We start from the raw sequence: 18602 nt of genomic DNA on the forward strand, positions 1-18602 counted from the left end.
TTAATATTTCATAATTAAATTTGCAAGCAATGAATAATAACAATAATATTTATTATTATTATTAGTGGTGTAATTAAATTTAAGAGACTAACATAAGTTAAATTAACCACAAGCAGTAATTAAAAATGAAATTATTCACAAAGGATAAATTAGTAACTTAGCTTAGAATGTGATTTTAAAAGCTTACCAAAGGGGCATGGTTCACAAAAATTATTCGACCAAATGGACTAATACACTCTCTTCCGATGAGAATATTATATAATAATCCAATTCAAAAGACCTACGTACTTTGTTAGTGAGAGTGTTTTATGGACGATCATTCTGGGAAGGGCTTTTGACACGGACTGTGTTATTGACGTTGACGCTGTATCGTAGTAACACAATAAAGCCACCCCCATTATATTAAATTAGATTAAACCTAACAAAAATCCAAACTAATCTGAGTTTCGGAATGTATTAGACCTCTTTAATACTTAATCCTATAACTTAAAAGTGATTATTTTTTCTAGAAAAGGAGGGATCCGGGAACAGAATCCCACTTGCTCATAAATTTCCTAGGAAGGGTCCGGTCCCAGACTCCCAGTTCCTCTTTTTTTTTTTATTACAAAAGAAAATTAGATAACTAGAGACTTTTTAAAAAGGAGTGTATATTTCAAATATTATTTATTTCCAAATCACTTACAGATGCAAAGGATTATACTAAAAAGAAACAACGATAATTTAACATATCAATATATATATATATATATATATATATATATATATATATATATATATATATATATATATATATATATATAAAAGGAGAGGCAAAAGCACAATATTAAGACAAGTGGCATAACCACAAAAAGCCAAGTGGTATTAGGACAAAACAAACTACCTTTCTAACTAAAAAACTTTTTGAATTTTAAATTTTGAATTAATTGGTTGGTTACTCTATTTGAATTAATAAATATAGAGATCTTATAATTAGCTATAATAAAAAAACGAAAATATATATATATATATATATAATAAAATTTCCATTCAAATTGGGGAGTAGTTTCAAGTTGAAGTTTTAAAATAAAAAAACAAAAACAAATTAGCTATAATTAAAAAAACGAAATATATAATTAAAAAACCTACCCATTCACGTGGGGGTAGTTTTAAATTTATTTTAAAATAAAAAACGAAAATAAAAAAAAATTAAAAAAAAACTTTCAATTCAAATTGGGGAGTAGTTTCTTCCACACACACACACACACACACACACACACACACATATATATATATATATATATATATATATATATATATATATATATATATATATATATATATATATATATAAAACTACCAACTCAAATTGGGGAGTAGTTTCAAGGTGGAGTTTTAAAATTATTTTAACATAAAAAACGAAAGTAAAGAAATACAAAACTTTCAATTCAAATTGGGGAGTAGTTTCTTCCTAATATAGTAGTCTATATAAATATCTATTTTATTATATATATAATTATATAATAAATACCATTTAAATTGGGGAGTAGCTTCAAGTTAGAGTTTTAAAATTATTTATAAAAAAAAATATTTAGATGTAACAAAAAGAGGAAAAAATACATATTAAAAAAACTACCCATTCAAATTAGGAAGTAGTTTCAAGTTGGAGTTTTAAAATTATTTTACAATAAAAAACGAAATTAAAAATAAAATAAAATTGTCAATTCAAATTGGGGAGTAGTTTCAAGTTGAAGTTTTAAGACAAAATAAACTACATTTCTAACTAAAAAAAACTTTTGAATTTTTAAATTTTAAATTAATTGGTTACACTATTTGTATTAAAAATATAGATATCTTATAATTAGCTACAGTAAAAAAAATCAAAAAATAATTACCCATTCAAATTGGGGAGTAGTTTCAAGTTGAAGTTATACAAATTTTTAAAAAAATGCCAATTCAAATTGGGGAATAGTTTTAACTTGGAGTTTTAAAATTATTTTAAAATAATTAAAACGAAAATAAAGAAATAAAAAAAACTTTCAATTTAAATTGGGGAGTAGTTTTTTCCTAATATAGTAGTCTCTCTCTCTCTCTCTCTCTCTCTCTCTCTCTCTCTCTCTCTCTCTCTATATATATATATATATATATATATATATATATATATATATATATATATATATATATATATATAAATAATTATACATGTTGGTAGTTTTTTTCATAAAAATAATAAAAAGGCTTATATATTTATACTTTTGATGAATTTAAAATTATAATTTAGTAAAAAAATTACATTATTTAAATTTTTAGTAAATTTCAAAATAAGAAAACTAATCAAATATTACAGTAGAAAAGATACGAAAAGTAAGGGATAAAGACAGTTTTATGATATTTATAGATTTAATTAATAAATAATGAATAATAAATAATAAATAAATAACACTCAATAAAATTATTGATAAATTTAGTCAATTGAAGAATTTTGAACAGTATAACATAATAAGTTTTTAAAAAATATATTTTCAGAGTAATAAATATATATATCTATATTATAAAAAAGAGAAGTAATTTCAAAATATAAAAATAATTGACATGTTAATAAAAAGTCATATTAGTCAATGTATAGTACTAAGTACTTGTTAATTTAATAATAATAAAGAGTAATAAGGAACAAATAATTTATTTGATTACTATTTAATATGTATTCTTTTGTTTTGTATAGATTTTGTTATATTTTTGTACACTACATGAAATAATAAAATAATAACTAATATTTATTAAAATAATTTAATATATTAGACCATAACTTTATAAGATTAATATTCTGTTAAATTATCCGCGCATCGCGCGGGTTCTAACACTAGTATATAATTAAAGAAAGAGATGGAACGATGATAATATGCACGGAGAAAAATTAGGATATTGTAAAACTTAAATACAATCACTATCCTACTAGCCCATCAATATGGCTAGGGGTATACATGGACCGGGTTGGTTCGGTTTTTATTAAAACCTAACCAAACCAACTATATCGGTTTGGATTGGTTCGGTTTTGTCGGGTTTTTCGGGGTTTTTTTTATTAAATGAATATTATTTCAATTTTACTTTGTTAAATTTTTTATAAGCAAATACATATGTTTAGTAAAAATAGAAAAAAATGACAAACATATAATCTATTAACATATTCTTATGGGAGAATTTTCTTATTAACATATGATAGTTATATTTTCAGTCGTTTGACAATAATTTTTCGTTGATGTACACTTTCAAAGTTAACTGAATTTAATAATTAAATATAAAAATCTATATGATACCTATTGTAATACCCCGTTATTTTTTTTGGACTAACTTAATCTTAAGTATGGAAATAGATATTATGGATCGAATAACCAAACTTTTGATTAAAGGAGGAAGTAAGTGGGCCAACCCCACTTCTTAGTGTTCTTGCTTTACAATGTCTTAGCATGACTTACGGAAGAAGAAAAAACACTTTAGATAAAGGAGAAAATAAGTGGGTCAGCCCTACTTCTTAGTCTTTCCCTACTTTGTAGAACCTTAGAATGGCTTAAGGAGAAGCTACTTTAAAACCTTTTTAGCTCTGGAGTCAAATTAAGAAAAAGAAGTTGCGGAAGAACAATTTTTGATCTGTTGCTTGGGTCATTATTGTTTGAGGAGTTTGAGGATACATAATTGGTGTGAGCAGAGAACTAGAAAGCTTGAAAATTTCCTTGTGTAATTCAACCAACAATCAGGTATGTAGATATATAATCTTATCCCTGTAGTATGCCTTGGATTACATTAGGATTGATATGGATATCAAATTCTTTAGAATGATGACAAGAAGTAAATTGAAAGTAATTTGATAAATTCTAAACCCATTTGAGTTGCTGCAAAAAAAAAATTTTTAGATTGGGAACATGATTAGAAATATTAAAATAATGGAGAAATTATTTTTATCTAGTAATGGACAAAGCTTTAAGGGTAAAGTGAGGATCAGATTTGAACGTTGCTAGAGTATTTAGATTATTATTAGGGTCTTAGGTTTTGGATGGGGTTATTTAAGTATGGACATGTAATATTTTTGATACTAAAATATGTTTCTTTCTTTCCATATACCAAGTGGTCAAGGATATGGTAGCAGTACGCTTGACAGAGAAATACATATTTTTTTCACATTAAGTGTTGATTATATTGAGTAATTCATGATTTAGAAATTAGTTCAATTGGTGGTGAATTGAACTTGTTAAGTATGTCCTGATGATCCTAGCCAAAATATTTGTAGATCGTGAGTTATTGAACTCCCGCGGAGTTTGAAAGGACGAGGTGAAGCTAAGATTTGAGGTGAGTTGAGGCTTACTTTCCTAGTAGGAAATTCCATTATAACTCTTGTGCTCCATATGTTAGATAAAGCTAAGTAATCTCTTCTAGTGATTCAATACTCAGTTCACTTATTATTATTTAGTACGACATTATATGTTACATGAATACATGCTTATGTGTATTACCAATTGTTATGCGCCTTTATTTGTGATGTTCTTATTCAGTAGGGAGAAGTGGCCAACCTCCCCCGGCGTGAGTGCCATGATGTCAAGGTTACCAACCCCACGCTCGCAGGTGCCAACTGTTTGTTGGATAGATAGGCTGACACTCCTCCATACGTGTTCCCAGATGCTTACGTACGCAGATCCATTATGCGTAACAACTAACTTTGCAAAGTTACGTCTTAAAATATATATAACTCGGTTTCTATTTCAGATATCAATTATGGGCTCAATTTCTACGTTAAGTTTCAGTTTCAGCTTACAGTTTAGCTTACAGTTTCAGTTTTCAAATTATTACTTAGTTGTAAAATTTTATATGATTTATATGATTTTCCGTATATCCTTTTTCTTTCTTATATTTTTCAGAAGGTCTCGCTCCGCCTTTTTAGGAGGTAGCCTATGAGACTTACTATGTATCCTTTGGTGGTACTTAGCCCGTTTGGATCTGCTACGTCGTGTGGCGGGTATTGAGGACGCAGGTAACGAGGCACGTGGCTAGAGAAAATATTCTAGATTCAGTTTACAGACTCTGTTGATTCACCCTAGCGGTAGCGAACCTTTTTCAGACTATTATTTATATCTTTTTTTTTTCTTTACGTTTACTTTATTTTTGGGGATGCCCTCGTAGGCTATGTATTTTAAATTTTATTTTTCAGATTCTAGAGGCTCATGATTTGGTAAGAATTGCAACTTGATTAGAATTAATATTTAAGCACGTTAGATTCTTTGATATTGAACTTGAAATTTGATACAAATAGTACAGGGTTTACTCAACGAGTGGTAGGTTGAGTGCCAATCACGTCCCATCTCATTTTGGGTGTGTGACACCTATATAATGATACGTTCTATTTAATTTTAAATTATTAAAATACCACTTCAAATTCAAAAAAGATATAAGAATTTAATAGATCTTGACATATGAATATGGAAAAACAAAGAGATTGACGCATTTCACTAACACTTGATAAGAAAGTGATCATACAACCCATTATTTAAAGTTAATAAAAATAGAACACTTCATATTTAACTAAATATTATATCCCATAAGAGAATCACATATATTCCTAGACATTTTTTAAAGAAAATTCTATGAAATGTCTTAAAAATATATAGAAAAATTATATACTTATATATCGGTTTGATTCGGATTTTTTTACTCAATACCAAACCAAATCAAACCAAACGTAATCGATTTTTTAATCGGTTTGGTTTGACTTTTCGGTTTGGTGCGATTTTCCGGTTCGATTTGTACACCCCTAAATATGGCCAGTCAAACTTTGGAAGTTGCCATATTTCTAATATATATGAAAATAAGGGCATAATTTTATAATTCGTAATAAAGCACAGCAATAAAATTGTGTCAGTTATTATAGTTAAGGAATTTGAGGAAAATTTGTAATTTACCAACAAAAAAAAGTTAAAAAGTTTTGAGCCAAACTCGTCTTTGACCACTTCTCTTTTTCTTTTGGACCTATCTAACGAGGTAGGTTAAGTTATAGTATATTGGCCAACACTCTTTTAGGTATGAGTCATTCTAGCAAGTATTTTGTATTTGTTAAAGTAGATGCCGTTTGTCAATTTATTAACCCCTTTTAAATACTACAAATGTGTCACTTTTAACCATGACTATTTGATTCTTGCTGCGCCAATTAGATGTGTATAAATGAAATTCTTTATCTGGAATAATTTCATAGAACGTACCAGGTAATTTCATCATTAAATGTCAATGAAGGAATCTTTTGGAAAAGGGATCGGAAAAGGAACAAAATATGTAGTCCACACAATATGTTTAAAAAAATTCAATACCTCAACTCTAAAAGAGGGTTTCGACACTGTACAACAATAATAACATATTCAATGTATTCTCATAGATGAGATTTAAGAAGAGTAGTATAAATGTAGATCTTACTAGTAAAGATATTTCCGATAGTCCTCGATTAAAAAAGCGTTTTTAAAGACTCACAAGGCGAGGGGAGCAGTTCTTTCCTTTTTTGTTAAAATTTTGATTTCAGTCTTGCAAGTAAAATTGTACTAAAGTCTTTCCTCTGGATAAAAATAGAATAAAATGGACAAAATCTATTGATCGGAAACTTTATGTTGATGGCCGATAAGTCGTTTTGGGGAATCTGCAAAAAGAACACAATGAGAGGTCATCGCGTTGGATTCGCATTTCGCAATAGCTAAGTTTAGATTGCGGCAATTTTTGGGCGGATACGGAAAAAAGTAGCTATAGTTTAAAGATTAAATGGATTTCGGTGTTTCATACTTTTGAAGTTTGATTCAGAAACTAGAAATCCTTTTAGTAGTATTTTGCGCTGTCACTACTAAGTAAGAGATATGATATGAGCTGACGTGGTAAAAAAGCTAATGAACTTGACAAAACAGACCTCACGATTAATAATTATGTTATTAACAAGATGATTATGACAAAAGTGCTTTCGTAAAAAACGTACTTTATTTGCTATTCACATGGTATATATTCTTTTTGGCTATTTCTCTGTCTGTGCGCACGCTTAAAATTAAAATTATTCGTAAATCATAACTGCTCTTCTTTTTTTCAGTTTCCAGTTTGAAAAGGAAAAACACATAATGAAGCGTAGTGGCTAAAATATTTGTACCTTATGCGGAGTTTCATTCAGAAAAATAAAACCTGTTAACTATGGAAAAGATCAATCTAATGCACGATACTTCCCCCAACAAACAAGAAAGATCATTTAGGAGGACTGCGTTAGAGGGCCTTGATATGGAATTAATTCTCAAAAGTACGTGTTTGTGGATCCATGCATATGCTTAAAGCAGAATAATTGTATCCCCTTTTCATAATTGCAATAAAGACAGATATATATTCTTGTCAAAGGAACTTGTTTTATCCTATAATCTGGTTTTGCGATAAAGAAAGTTAATTAGTTTAACTTTTATACCAACATGACACACTTTTATATTATCATGTTACCTAAAATTAAAGTTAACAGCATGTAATTGACTATAATAAATTGCATATTCTTTAGTTGAATTAGTAATACGTAAGCTATAGTAGGTTAACCCAAAATGGGTGTATAATTAATTAAGTTAAACCAAAAGAAGTCGTGGAAGATATTCCATATTGTTAATAAAGGCGATCTTTTTAAGCAAAGTCCTTTTTGCAAAAACCTTTTTGGCATTTGACTAGTGATAATTACATATTTCATGTGTTGCGAGCCTGTTTGATAAAGAGTTAAAACCATGACCTTTGAGATTATTTTTTAGCTTTAAAACAATTGCTTTAGTACCCTTAGGCTTGAGTCAGTCTCGTCGAGAACCTCCAACGTTAACTGAATTGTCTCAGATAAGTAATAAGTTTAAACTCGAGACTTTTTCCATTCATGGACATTGTTAGTCCTGGTCAAAGAATAAGTGGCGGAGCTATGGTCACCCTTCGCCAAAAAAAATCATGTTGTGCGTGTAGCTTAAATGTTTACTTTCTTAGTCCCAATTTATGTGAAGGTGTTCGACTGGGTACAAAGTTTAAGAAATAAAGAAAGACTTTTGAAATTTGTGATTTAAAATAAATCATAGAAATTTGTGTGGCAAAAAATGATCTTATTAAGGGTAAAAATGAAATTTTAAAGTTGAATTATTATTAAATATTAAAAAAATATTTTTTTGGGATTGAGTAAAAAGGAAAGAGTGTCACATAAATTTAGATTGAATGGAATACTTTTTTTGTTGTTGATATAACGTTAAGGGTACTCCAACGGTCAGGAGTGTTCAAAATTAGCTAAGGCTGTTCCCTCGCTTATTGCTAGGATATGGCATTTAATTGAAGCGGAAAACTTATGATATATATATATATATATATATATATATATATATATATATATATTTTTTTTTTTGGGGGGGGGGGGGGGGGGGGGGGTTACTACATGTTCTTTACTTGAACATCAAAACTATTTAAAAGGAGGATATTTGTGCTCATTTTTTATTCCACATTTATGGATTATCTTAATTATTCGTCATTTGTTATTGCAATTCTACCTCCTAAATCTCAAGTCTTATCGTTTACAGCCTACAGGATACATCATAGAAAATTTGATTTGTGATTGGAGAAAAAGAAAAAAATAAGAGTATACACTAGTTTGCAGACTAGTAGATTTTTGTTCTCTTTATTTGGTTACAGATCAATTAATAAACTTATAAACAAAAGCCCTTTGTCTATGTGCACAAAAAGTAATGCGAAACATATTTTAAAGAGTAATACCAAAGTTATGGAATCGCAAAAAACGAAACTGAAAGTAAAAAATCGAATCACGCTGAATTTATTTCGGTAAGGTATTGACATAATATTTTTAAAACCGAAAACTGAAAATACACAACCAAAATCTTTCAAAACTGTACTAGGCCAATCGATGAACACCCCTAAATTGCGACATATCTTGGCCCCAAGAAAAAACTGCTTTGTGAAGCAATTATTCATAAAGATTTTACGTTGTGTTTTATGCTCGCAGAGATTTCAAAATTCATGCTTTCTTGCAATGGTTTTCAAGCCACTCCATTGTGACACTCTTTGGCCTCTCTAGTGGTAATCCAAGAGCTCGATCCCAAATTAGCTATAAAGATCCAGAAGAAGTATCAGTAGAATTTCAAGGGAAGTCAACAGAGGACTAGAGAAGGCACCCAGAAAAAAAAAGTAACTGCTGTGGAAAGTACCTGAGAGCAAATGCCAAGAGCTCTTGATACACCAAAGAGGACCGTATAATATCTGTACAAAAAATGAAAGGAATAAGACATCAGTTTTCAGAGCCGCTTACATCCACTAAATTATGAGAGCAATATGAATCTGTAATACCTTGCTTCAGTTAAACCATAATAGTTCAACAACACACCACTGTGGGCATCAACATTTGGCCAAGGGTTTTTAACCTGCAAAAGAAATCCCCAGTCAATAAACAAAAGCATTCTGCCTATGAAATGACATATCTACAGTAACTGAGAAAAGAGCATCAAAGAAAGAAGACAGCAGCTATACAGGAAGGCGGAGGAAAAATCCAACAGAAGATACAGTGATTCTAAATGAATCACAATGACTACTAAGATGAGGGGAAATTCTTACATACACTGGATAAACGTCCTGATACCTCACTCAATCCCATTTTCAAATATGCGTAAAAAGTGATAATTACCTAACCACCTGAACATTTAAATTCTTCCAAAAAATTAGTCCATAGTTTAAGTTCTTCCAAAATTTTACGTCAATCATCTTACTGATGATTTTGCATTATTACTAAAACTTGAATGCTCTCCCCTTTCCCCGAACCCATAAAAAAAACAAAGAAAGGTGACGTTTGAAAAATCATGCTAAACACAATACAGGCTGACGCAATTTCAGTAAACTATGTTGAATAAAGATTTACTTTGCCAAGTTCTGTAAGGATTGGAGGAACAACTTCGTAGAGTTTTGCAACCTGCAAGAACGCAATGGGAAGATCAAACACATTGAATTGAAGAGCAATTCATTAATTTACAGCTTCAGGTTTCTAAGTACTAACCAGTTGAAACAGTGGATCTTCAGGCAAATGCTTCAAAGCGAACTCTCTCTGGCATGTGTATCTTGGATCAGTCTTGCGCAGAACTCCATGTCCGAAACCAGGGACAACCTGCAATTTGAGAATGATAGAGCATGTCAAACTCAACAATATGGGTTCAGGACTATAAAGTTTGCCGTCATCTACCTAACCAACATCCCAACCCTTTCAATAAAACAAGGGAGAAAGAGAGAGAGAGAGAGAGAGAGAGAGAGCCCACCCATCCACGCACATACCTATGTATATATATATATAGAGAGAGAGAGAGTGAGAGAACACCTTTTGAAAGCTGAACACATTAAAGATCCGATGAATAAAAGCTAAAAGGAAAGTTTTGTTTGGGACAAGGCCAACTACGAAATCTCGTTTGAGAAGTAAAGTTCAGTAACCATGATTAGAAGAGCAGTCAATGAGACAAATAGAATATGATAAACATTTTGATATTTTCGAATACTGTATGACATAAAAAAATATGCTGAAGGGAGAATTAACTTTTTTGAACCTCAATAACATGTGAAGGCGGTCAAACTTTTCATCTAAGGCGAGCTCCAATCAGTGAGTTGAAAAATAAAACTAGCTCAGTCTGTAGTAGTATCATGCAGAGAGGTTCATATACTACCTTGCCACTTTTCAATGTTTTCCAGACGTAGTCATTCAACTGCTCTTTGGAAATGTTCTCCCCACACTCCTCTACAACAGATTTGATCCATAGCAAAACTTCCTGATGGCAAAGCAGAAAGTGGCAGCTGAATCAAGATTGTAATCATCCAACAGATGCAGAATGCAGGTAAAATAAATCACATACACTATAAAAACATAGCTAAGGAAACCGCTGCTTACTGGAATTCTCTGAATTTAATATTACTAGACAAAAAGGCATACCATCTGGAGATAGTGAAATTTTTAAGTGATTGAGTAACATAGTTAAAAAAACAGAGTCTTTAAATGGGAGGGGATAATAAAGCATACTTATTAAATATGGGACAATATGATGAACAGTTGGAATTTATTTGGACGAGTGAAGAAATTTACTGAACAGCTGGCCAGATAACCAGAGACCAGTCCATCAATTATAGAGTCTATTTTGGCTTTTCTGTTAATATTATAGTTTGAAAAATATAAATTGAGACATACAGTGTAGCACCAACCATTGCATGCCAGTTGTGAAGACTATCAGTTAGAGAAAAGAGCATATTCATCTAGTAACTAGAATCTTTGTTTTCCTCCTCATTGGACTTTATCGTCATTTTTCCATCTTAAACCACACACCACTTACTAGTTAGGAATAGGCTTTAAATATTACTATTTTTCTAATTATTATTACTATTATCTATATATATATTTAACTTATTTTCACTACTATTATTTTATTTTGGCAATTGATGATGATATGAGTTGAGCTTAAAGAAAGAAGTGAGGATTCATATCGCTGCCCCCAACTTTGTTTGGGACTAAGGCGTAGTAGTTGTTGTTGTTGTTAAACCACACGCCACTTCATTTTGTTGAGCAATGGGGATAAATATTAGATACGCATATGGCAATAGCCATAGCAAATTTCAGCCAAAGAAAAACCTAGTGTGCATTCACAGCAGTATAGAAAGAAACAACAGTTATAAAGCAGACAAAGCACCTGATTGGCTAAACCATGAAGTGGTCCAGCTAAACCATTCAAAGCAGCAGCGAAGGAGAGGTAAGGGTCTGACAAAGCACTAGCAACCTGAATTTAAGTGCAATTAGTGCTACTGAAAAACTTGATAAAAGAATGCTGACTTATGAAACCTCATTGCTTCATAACGAGGCTTAAGCTATTGTATATGCATAATCCCATTTGACAAAAAATCCCATGTCAAGACTTAAACCACTAGTAAACAGTTAGTTTGTCCATAAACACAGAATGAAGTACGTACCAAGTGGCCTGTGTGAGCACTGACGTTACCACCTTCATGATCACTGCAACACAAAATGAAATCAGTGCCAACTGATACATAGACATAGACGCAACCAGAAATCCTGATTCCCAGGATAGACTTTAAATACTCTTATGCAAGCATCATAAAGTAGTGATCATGAAGGTGGTGATTAACCTGTGTATCGTGACATAGAGCCTCATAAGTTCATGCATGTCAGAGCTACTGAAACCAAGCATGTGAGCGAAATTTGCTCCATAATCCAGTGATTCATCCTTAGGTATAGTGTTGCCGTTCTTGTACATCCTTCACAGTGTAAACAAAGGGTCAGTTTACACATAATTTCACAGGCTAACTTTTCATGTAAACATTAAAACCTCAGAACCAAGAGCTATTAAGCTGAGAGAAAACAGATTATAAAGCCATCTCCTAAGTGCAACACAAATGAGGGACAAAAGAGAATAGAAAAATGAAAACTGGTTGCCATACAATAATCTGACCTGCGATAAACATAAGCAGCAACAAGTGGAACTTGAGCAATCAAACTCATGGAATCCTCATATGTCGGTTCCCATAACCTAAAGATACAATAGTGTTAGTGTTTTCATGGAAAACGAATAACCAGATTCAAGAGATGGCTTTGACAAGGCTCACTTTGATTTGTGAATCCCTTTCTCATATGCCTTCTGAAATTCACTTTGAACCTGCAGAGAGAACAGAAATGAGGGTTGAAATCTCCTAATAAGACTGCAACAAATGAAACCACCAATTTCACGAGTTAATCACAGATGAGGTTCCTTCTTTCATCTTTTAATTCCAAGGTATTCAAAGATCCACAAACAATAAGGACAGTAGAATATGAATTTCCACGACTCAGAGCTGCTTCATGATGCTACGTATCTTTTATACACTTAACATAAAGTAGAAGAAAGATAAATCCTTCGCTCTTCACAGGTGGAAGAATACCAAAGGAAGAAAGGACAGGCTGTCCTTGATTACACGACAAGTCAACGAGAACTTAAGAACAGATGAAGAGTCTTTACGGATTCCAAGTTCACAGAACCAATCAGCGCAGGTATCAAGTTAAAGTTTTTCTTATAAATATTTGAACAGGAGGTTAACCAACTTCACACTCCCTATATCACAGTATCTGGCTGAGAAGCACCCAAATAGTCTGTTCTGAAGATCAACAACGTCAAGCTCAAATCAAATCAGGATCAGTGCGCATGCATGATATCAACAAATTACAGACAAGTAACGAAATAATTGGTATCAGCAACGTCAGACTCAAATCAAAGGATCTATGTGCATACATGATAATTAGGAAATTACTAAAAGCGGAAACAAAGAGAATAAAATGGTTCAAATTTCACCTGAAGAGCCATGACTCCAGTAGTAAACTGAGTCATTGGGTGAGCTGTGACTGGTAAGGCATCAATAGTTTTGTATACATGATCTGCAGCAATAAAGTTACTGATACAACTTCAGAAAAACAAAAACATCAAGTGGTGCTGATGAATGAATATTATGCAACTGATTGATAATAAAAAGGTTCAAATTTAAGGATTTATAACTATATTGTAGAAGCCCACAAACTAACAGCAACAGCTTTCAATAAAGATGAACAGGAAAAATACAATAGACAAGCTAAAGTACCGGGGACAGTAGCACGACTTCGCAATTCCTGAGACAATGAATCCACTTGCTCTTTTGATGGCACCTTCCCAAGAGTAAGAAAGAGAAATAAGTATAGTCTTGAAATCTAAGCAATTTTATAGAAAATCCAAGCATTTATAACCACCCCAAGGCCACATATAACAATTTCTCTAGGACGAATCACATTCAGTTGTGCACACTACTTGCAGTATCCTGTGCTTAGAGAAGGTCCGGATTGTATAAACGAGAAAAGAAATCTATCTACCAGCAGAAAAAGGGCATCAAATCCAAACCCAGGGCTTAAGAGCCCTTCAACAGAGAATCTTTGAACTGCCCTTACCAATTCATACTCGAACTCAGTGACAATAAAAGCCATATTGAAGCAGTTATAGTGAATTCTATTTCAAATTCCACTGGTGATATGATAAATTAAGCACTTAAGAGCTCACCTTTCCTGTTAAAAGAAGCCAGAGAAGACCTTCAGGCAAGGGCTCTCCCCCAGGCTTTGCTGTGGGTAATACCTTTTGGCATTCAGGTATAGACAAGCCCCGGAAGCGAATTCCCTGAGAGAATAGAGCAAAGGTAATGAGTGGGGCAGCAGCAATCAACCGAAATCAATATGTTTTTGCGATTTACTTGCATTCACCATCGGATAAATATTAGGTAGAATGTAACCTCATCGGGGTCAAGTAATGAGGTTTCCCACAGTAATCCTGTCATTCCTCTCATTCCACCAAGAACCTATCAAATTGAACAACAAATGTCATTTCAGATTTATATCATTTATTTTATTACAAACTTATAATTAACTTAAACAGCTATTTACCATATCAACTGTGATGTTTCCCAATTGAACCTTTCCATGTTCTGACTTGAGCTTCTTCAGGCGATCCTGTAATGAAAACGAACATAATTACAAGAATTAGAGAATCAGGAAATCATAAACATGGATATATCATATACATATATCACATTATAGACCTCACAACTTTATGAAAGCCCCTATTAGTGCATAAAGCATGACCACTTCTTTTTCTCTATGTAAAGTAATTTTCATTGGTCAAAGAGAGAAAGAACATGTTATAGAGAAAACATTGTCCCATATAATTGAGAAAAAACATAACCAATAAATGAATTTCATAAAAAAATGTGAAGCAAATAGTGCCTCAGTATATATGAAACTTAAACTCTGCAATCAAAGGTAACTAAAAGAAAATGAATCTAGATATACCTGTTGTTCTGGAATCAATTCTTGCAGCTCAGAACGCAGATCCTATGTCAAATAAATTTAGTAATATGATCATTATGTAGACATTAAGAACCAAGTGCAAGAAGAAGTAATTAAAAGATGAAGGGTAAACATTTTGCATTTATCATTTCAAGTTCACCACAGTACTTCAAATTAGATATCATTTATATACTCTTCTGCCTCATTAATTTTTCCTCTTGTGGAAAGACAAAATAGCAAACAATGGCAGCAGAGGTTCAGGCGGAAATTTACTGGACATTACAAATCAAAGTTGAAAAGAAAGAAGGTAAGCAATCAACCATACAATGGCTATTAGCCCAGGTTTTAAACACTAAAGACTCTCCTTTCTCGTCTATTTCTCCTCTGTGGCATAACAATAAATACTAGCGATCTGATAGCACAATATATAGTAACAGTAATGCACATAGAGATATAAGCTTATGATATATTTCCTTCAGATTAATTGATCGATATATTTTCTTCAGATATTATGACACTAATTCTTAAAATCCATTGTGTATGTAATTTAACATCAAGAACAGAAAGGAAAAGGAAATGAAAGATGATGCACCTGCAATAGACAGCTCAACATTTACCATAAGGCATCACCTGAAATGGCAATCTCAGTTTTTCCCAAACCATTCTCCCACCATCTCCTATTACAAGTGACAACTATTCTACTTAATTTTCTCTGGTTCCCTCTCAATGTCCTCAATTCCAAGTATGTACATTAAATATTCACACAAATGTTAACTAATAATGTCTTTTGGATATGAAGATGCCCTAACACAACAATGATTGGTTATGTTTTATTTAATTATGAAAACTTATATATAGCCGATGCCAGCTAGCCACGGATTGAAGTGCAGGCAAATGATTGGTTGATCCCCAAGCTTATTAATCACGCAGAAATATGTGTATACAAGGAGATGCATATATCGACAGAGAGACGTTAGAACTTACAAGACCAGAAGAGGTTTGGACTTGAAGCCAGCGCACAGAATTGCTAAGACTTGTCTGTTGGACCTATAATTCAATAATTAATTGGATATTAAGTCAGGAATATACGCACTTCAGTAAAAGGAATTAAAAAGGTAAATTAAAATCATTAACTGAACTTACCGCTCGAGAACGCAGCTTTGACAGCAGAGAAACGCCGCGATAGAACACCATGGCTCGCAAAAATCAACTAATTAACTGCAAATAAAGTTTGATTAATGCTTTTAAAAAAGCCATATTATGACCACAATTCCTAATTATTTATCACCAAAAAGAAAAGAGTAAAACGCAACAAAATCGCCAATTTCAAATATCATATGAAAATTCCACGCACTTGCATTTCCAAAACGAGGACACAGAAAAGAAATTGTTCCATAGAAATTCAGCCGAAGGTCGAAAATTAATCACCAATGAATTCAAATAAGAACGTGAAAGCAGATTAAATCACTGATAAAACCATCACAATCATTGAATAACAGATTCTGGAAATGAAGATTAAGAAAAGGGAGGCTTACCTTTTACCTAGAGAGAGAGAAACTACTACTAGAATAGATCTCAAGGTGGGAGGTGGAAGGAAAAAGAACTTTGCTGCTAGAAAAGTGGAGTGCTGTATGGTTGGCGAAAGGTTCTTTATTTTTATTTTGTTTGCTAAAAAAGAAAGAGAAAAGAATATTCAACCGTGGTAGGCTTTGACTTTAAATATTGAAGGCTTGAAAAGGCAAATAATACTGAGCTGAAGATCCACACTAGGCAAATAATAATAAGCTGAAGAGAACAATCATTTTAGTATTTTCTTAAAATCAAAATTAAAGCATATAAAGGTAGTAGTAACGAAATAAAATGAAAGCTTGGAGCACAAGCTACAAATTTTTTTAATAAAAGCTAATCAAAAGCAACAATAAGATTGTTTTGTGTCTACAAATTTGTCATTGGAATTTTATATATCAAGCAGCTTATTTAAGAATATTTAGAGTCCGTTTGACTAAGCTTTTAAAAACTGCCTATTTTGAAAAGGTATTTTTACAAAATAGCAGTTTGTGTTTGGTCAATTCGTTTGAGTAGTATTTTTTGCAAGTTCATTGTGTTTGGCCAATCTTTTAAAAAGGTACTTTTAAGTATCAAATTAAGCAAAAAGGACATAAAGGTTCAATTTGTAATTAGTATTATTTATAAAAAATAAATTTAAATATTTATTATAAAAGAATTTAAAATGTAAAGTAAAAATATAAATAAAATTCTAATTAATATAAAATATAGTTATTCCAAAGCAATAACATTGAGTATTTGATATTACTTATTGTTTAAATGATAATTTAAATATGTCAAAGTACGCCATTCAATATAAATTTAAAATTTATTCTTAGAAATAGGAGAAAGAGAATAAAAATATGATTAAAATAAAAAAGAGAATAAATGTATAGTAGAAATAAAAAAAATATTAAATTAATGACGTATAATTTGGAAAATATAAATTTATTATAACGTTATTTTTGTCTTAAACAAATTAATTTTCTGATTTTGCTTCTTGGAAGAAGCTAGAATTCGTAACTTCTTCCCATAAGCATAAAAACTACTTCTGCTTAGGGGTGTTCAGTAAAAATCGAATTAAACCGACCAAAAAAAAGGATACTTTTTAGGTTTGGTTTGGTTTTGGTTTTGAATTTTAAAAACCGATCAAATTTGATTTGGTTTTGGTTTTAATCAAAAAATAATCGAAAAACCCGAACCAAACCGACTGTAGAAGTTGCTATTTAAATTTATTACATACACACACACACACACACACACACACACACACACAGACACACACACACACATATATATATATATATATATATATGTATATTTTTGCATCAAGTTTTTAAAATTTATGGTACATATTAGTCGTTTGTATTTTTAGACTAGTTTTTTGCTATTATAATAATCTAATTCTTTGCTTTACATTCTAGTCTTATTGGTATTTTTCTTTGACTAAGTAGAAGAATTTATTTCATGTTAAAAATAATCGATTTTTAATTGAATAATTAAATTATTCATCACTATTTGATTCAATTATCATCAATATATCTTGGTAAATAATAGATTTCTCAAAGAGCAATTGGTTTGATAGTGTTACGTTGAAAATGTAGTCTCATGAATATGTTTTTGGTAGTGTATGTCTCATATTTAAGAAAAAATCCGATAAATAACCGAAAAACCCGAAAAACTGACAAAAAATGACAAAAAATGATTTGATAAAAAACCGACGTAATTGGTTTGATTTGGTTCCAATATTTGAAGAACCAACTTACTTGGTTTGACTTCTTTTTAGGGAAAACTCGATCCAAACCGAACCATGAAAGTACTTTTTCATTTTGGCCAAACACGTTAAATTTTTCAAAAAAAAATACTTTTGGCCAAACAGACTCTTAGTTGATCTGAAAAAAAAGAAGGTGAAACCAGAATTTGAAATTTAATGGGTCAAGATTTTATTATTTTGAAATTATTGGGTTTTAAATTAATAATTTGTATATGTTAGTATAATTTTTAAGATAAATATAAATATCAAAGTGAATCTCTAGCACGAAGAAAAATAGGAGCTTATATAATGCATTTAGAAAACCAAAATTACTAATTCTTGTTTCAATTACCTTGTTTTAGCTACACAAATCGTCTGCTATTGGGATATTTAAAAAAAATGGTGAATAGTTAATACAAAACCAATGTGTTATTT

General features: G+C 31.3%; 1 protein-coding gene across 4 annotated transcripts; it reads right to left on the minus strand.

Annotated features, from left to right (window-relative positions):
* Nucleotides 1-8783: 8783 nt before the first annotated feature.
* On the minus strand, nt 8784-16560 carry LOC104114264 (citrate synthase, mitochondrial). Of its 4 annotated transcripts, none has more exons than XM_009624654.4 (20): nt 16405-16560; nt 16013-16087; nt 15854-15916; nt 14873-14914; nt 14468-14533; nt 14317-14382; nt 14091-14204; nt 13642-13705; nt 13359-13441; nt 12640-12689; nt 12486-12563; nt 12163-12291; nt 11986-12028; nt 11709-11795; nt 10698-10799; nt 10043-10150; nt 9908-9958; nt 9343-9416; nt 9204-9255; nt 8784-9103 (listed from the first exon to the last, which is right to left on the minus strand). In XM_009624654.4, exons 2-20 carry the CDS (start codon nt 16061-16063, stop codon nt 9014-9016), a joined length of 1413 nt encoding a protein of 470 aa, XP_009622949.1. In that variant the 5' UTR covers nt 16064-16087; nt 16405-16560; the 3' UTR covers nt 8784-9013. The 4 variants fall into 4 exon arrangements, with proteins under 4 accessions (XP_009622949.1, XP_009622950.1, XP_070032267.1 ...); XM_009624655.4 differs by having other exon boundaries at nt 16412-16485; XM_070176166.1 differs by lacking the exon at nt 16405-16560 and adding an exon at nt 16298-16357.
* Nucleotides 16561-18602: the final 2042 nt, after the last annotated feature.

Source organism: Nicotiana tomentosiformis, chromosome 1, assembly GCF_000390325.3.
Source record: "Nicotiana tomentosiformis chromosome 1, ASM39032v3, whole genome shotgun sequence".
NCBI classification, from domain to species: domain Eukaryota; kingdom Viridiplantae; phylum Streptophyta; class Magnoliopsida; order Solanales; family Solanaceae; genus Nicotiana; species Nicotiana tomentosiformis.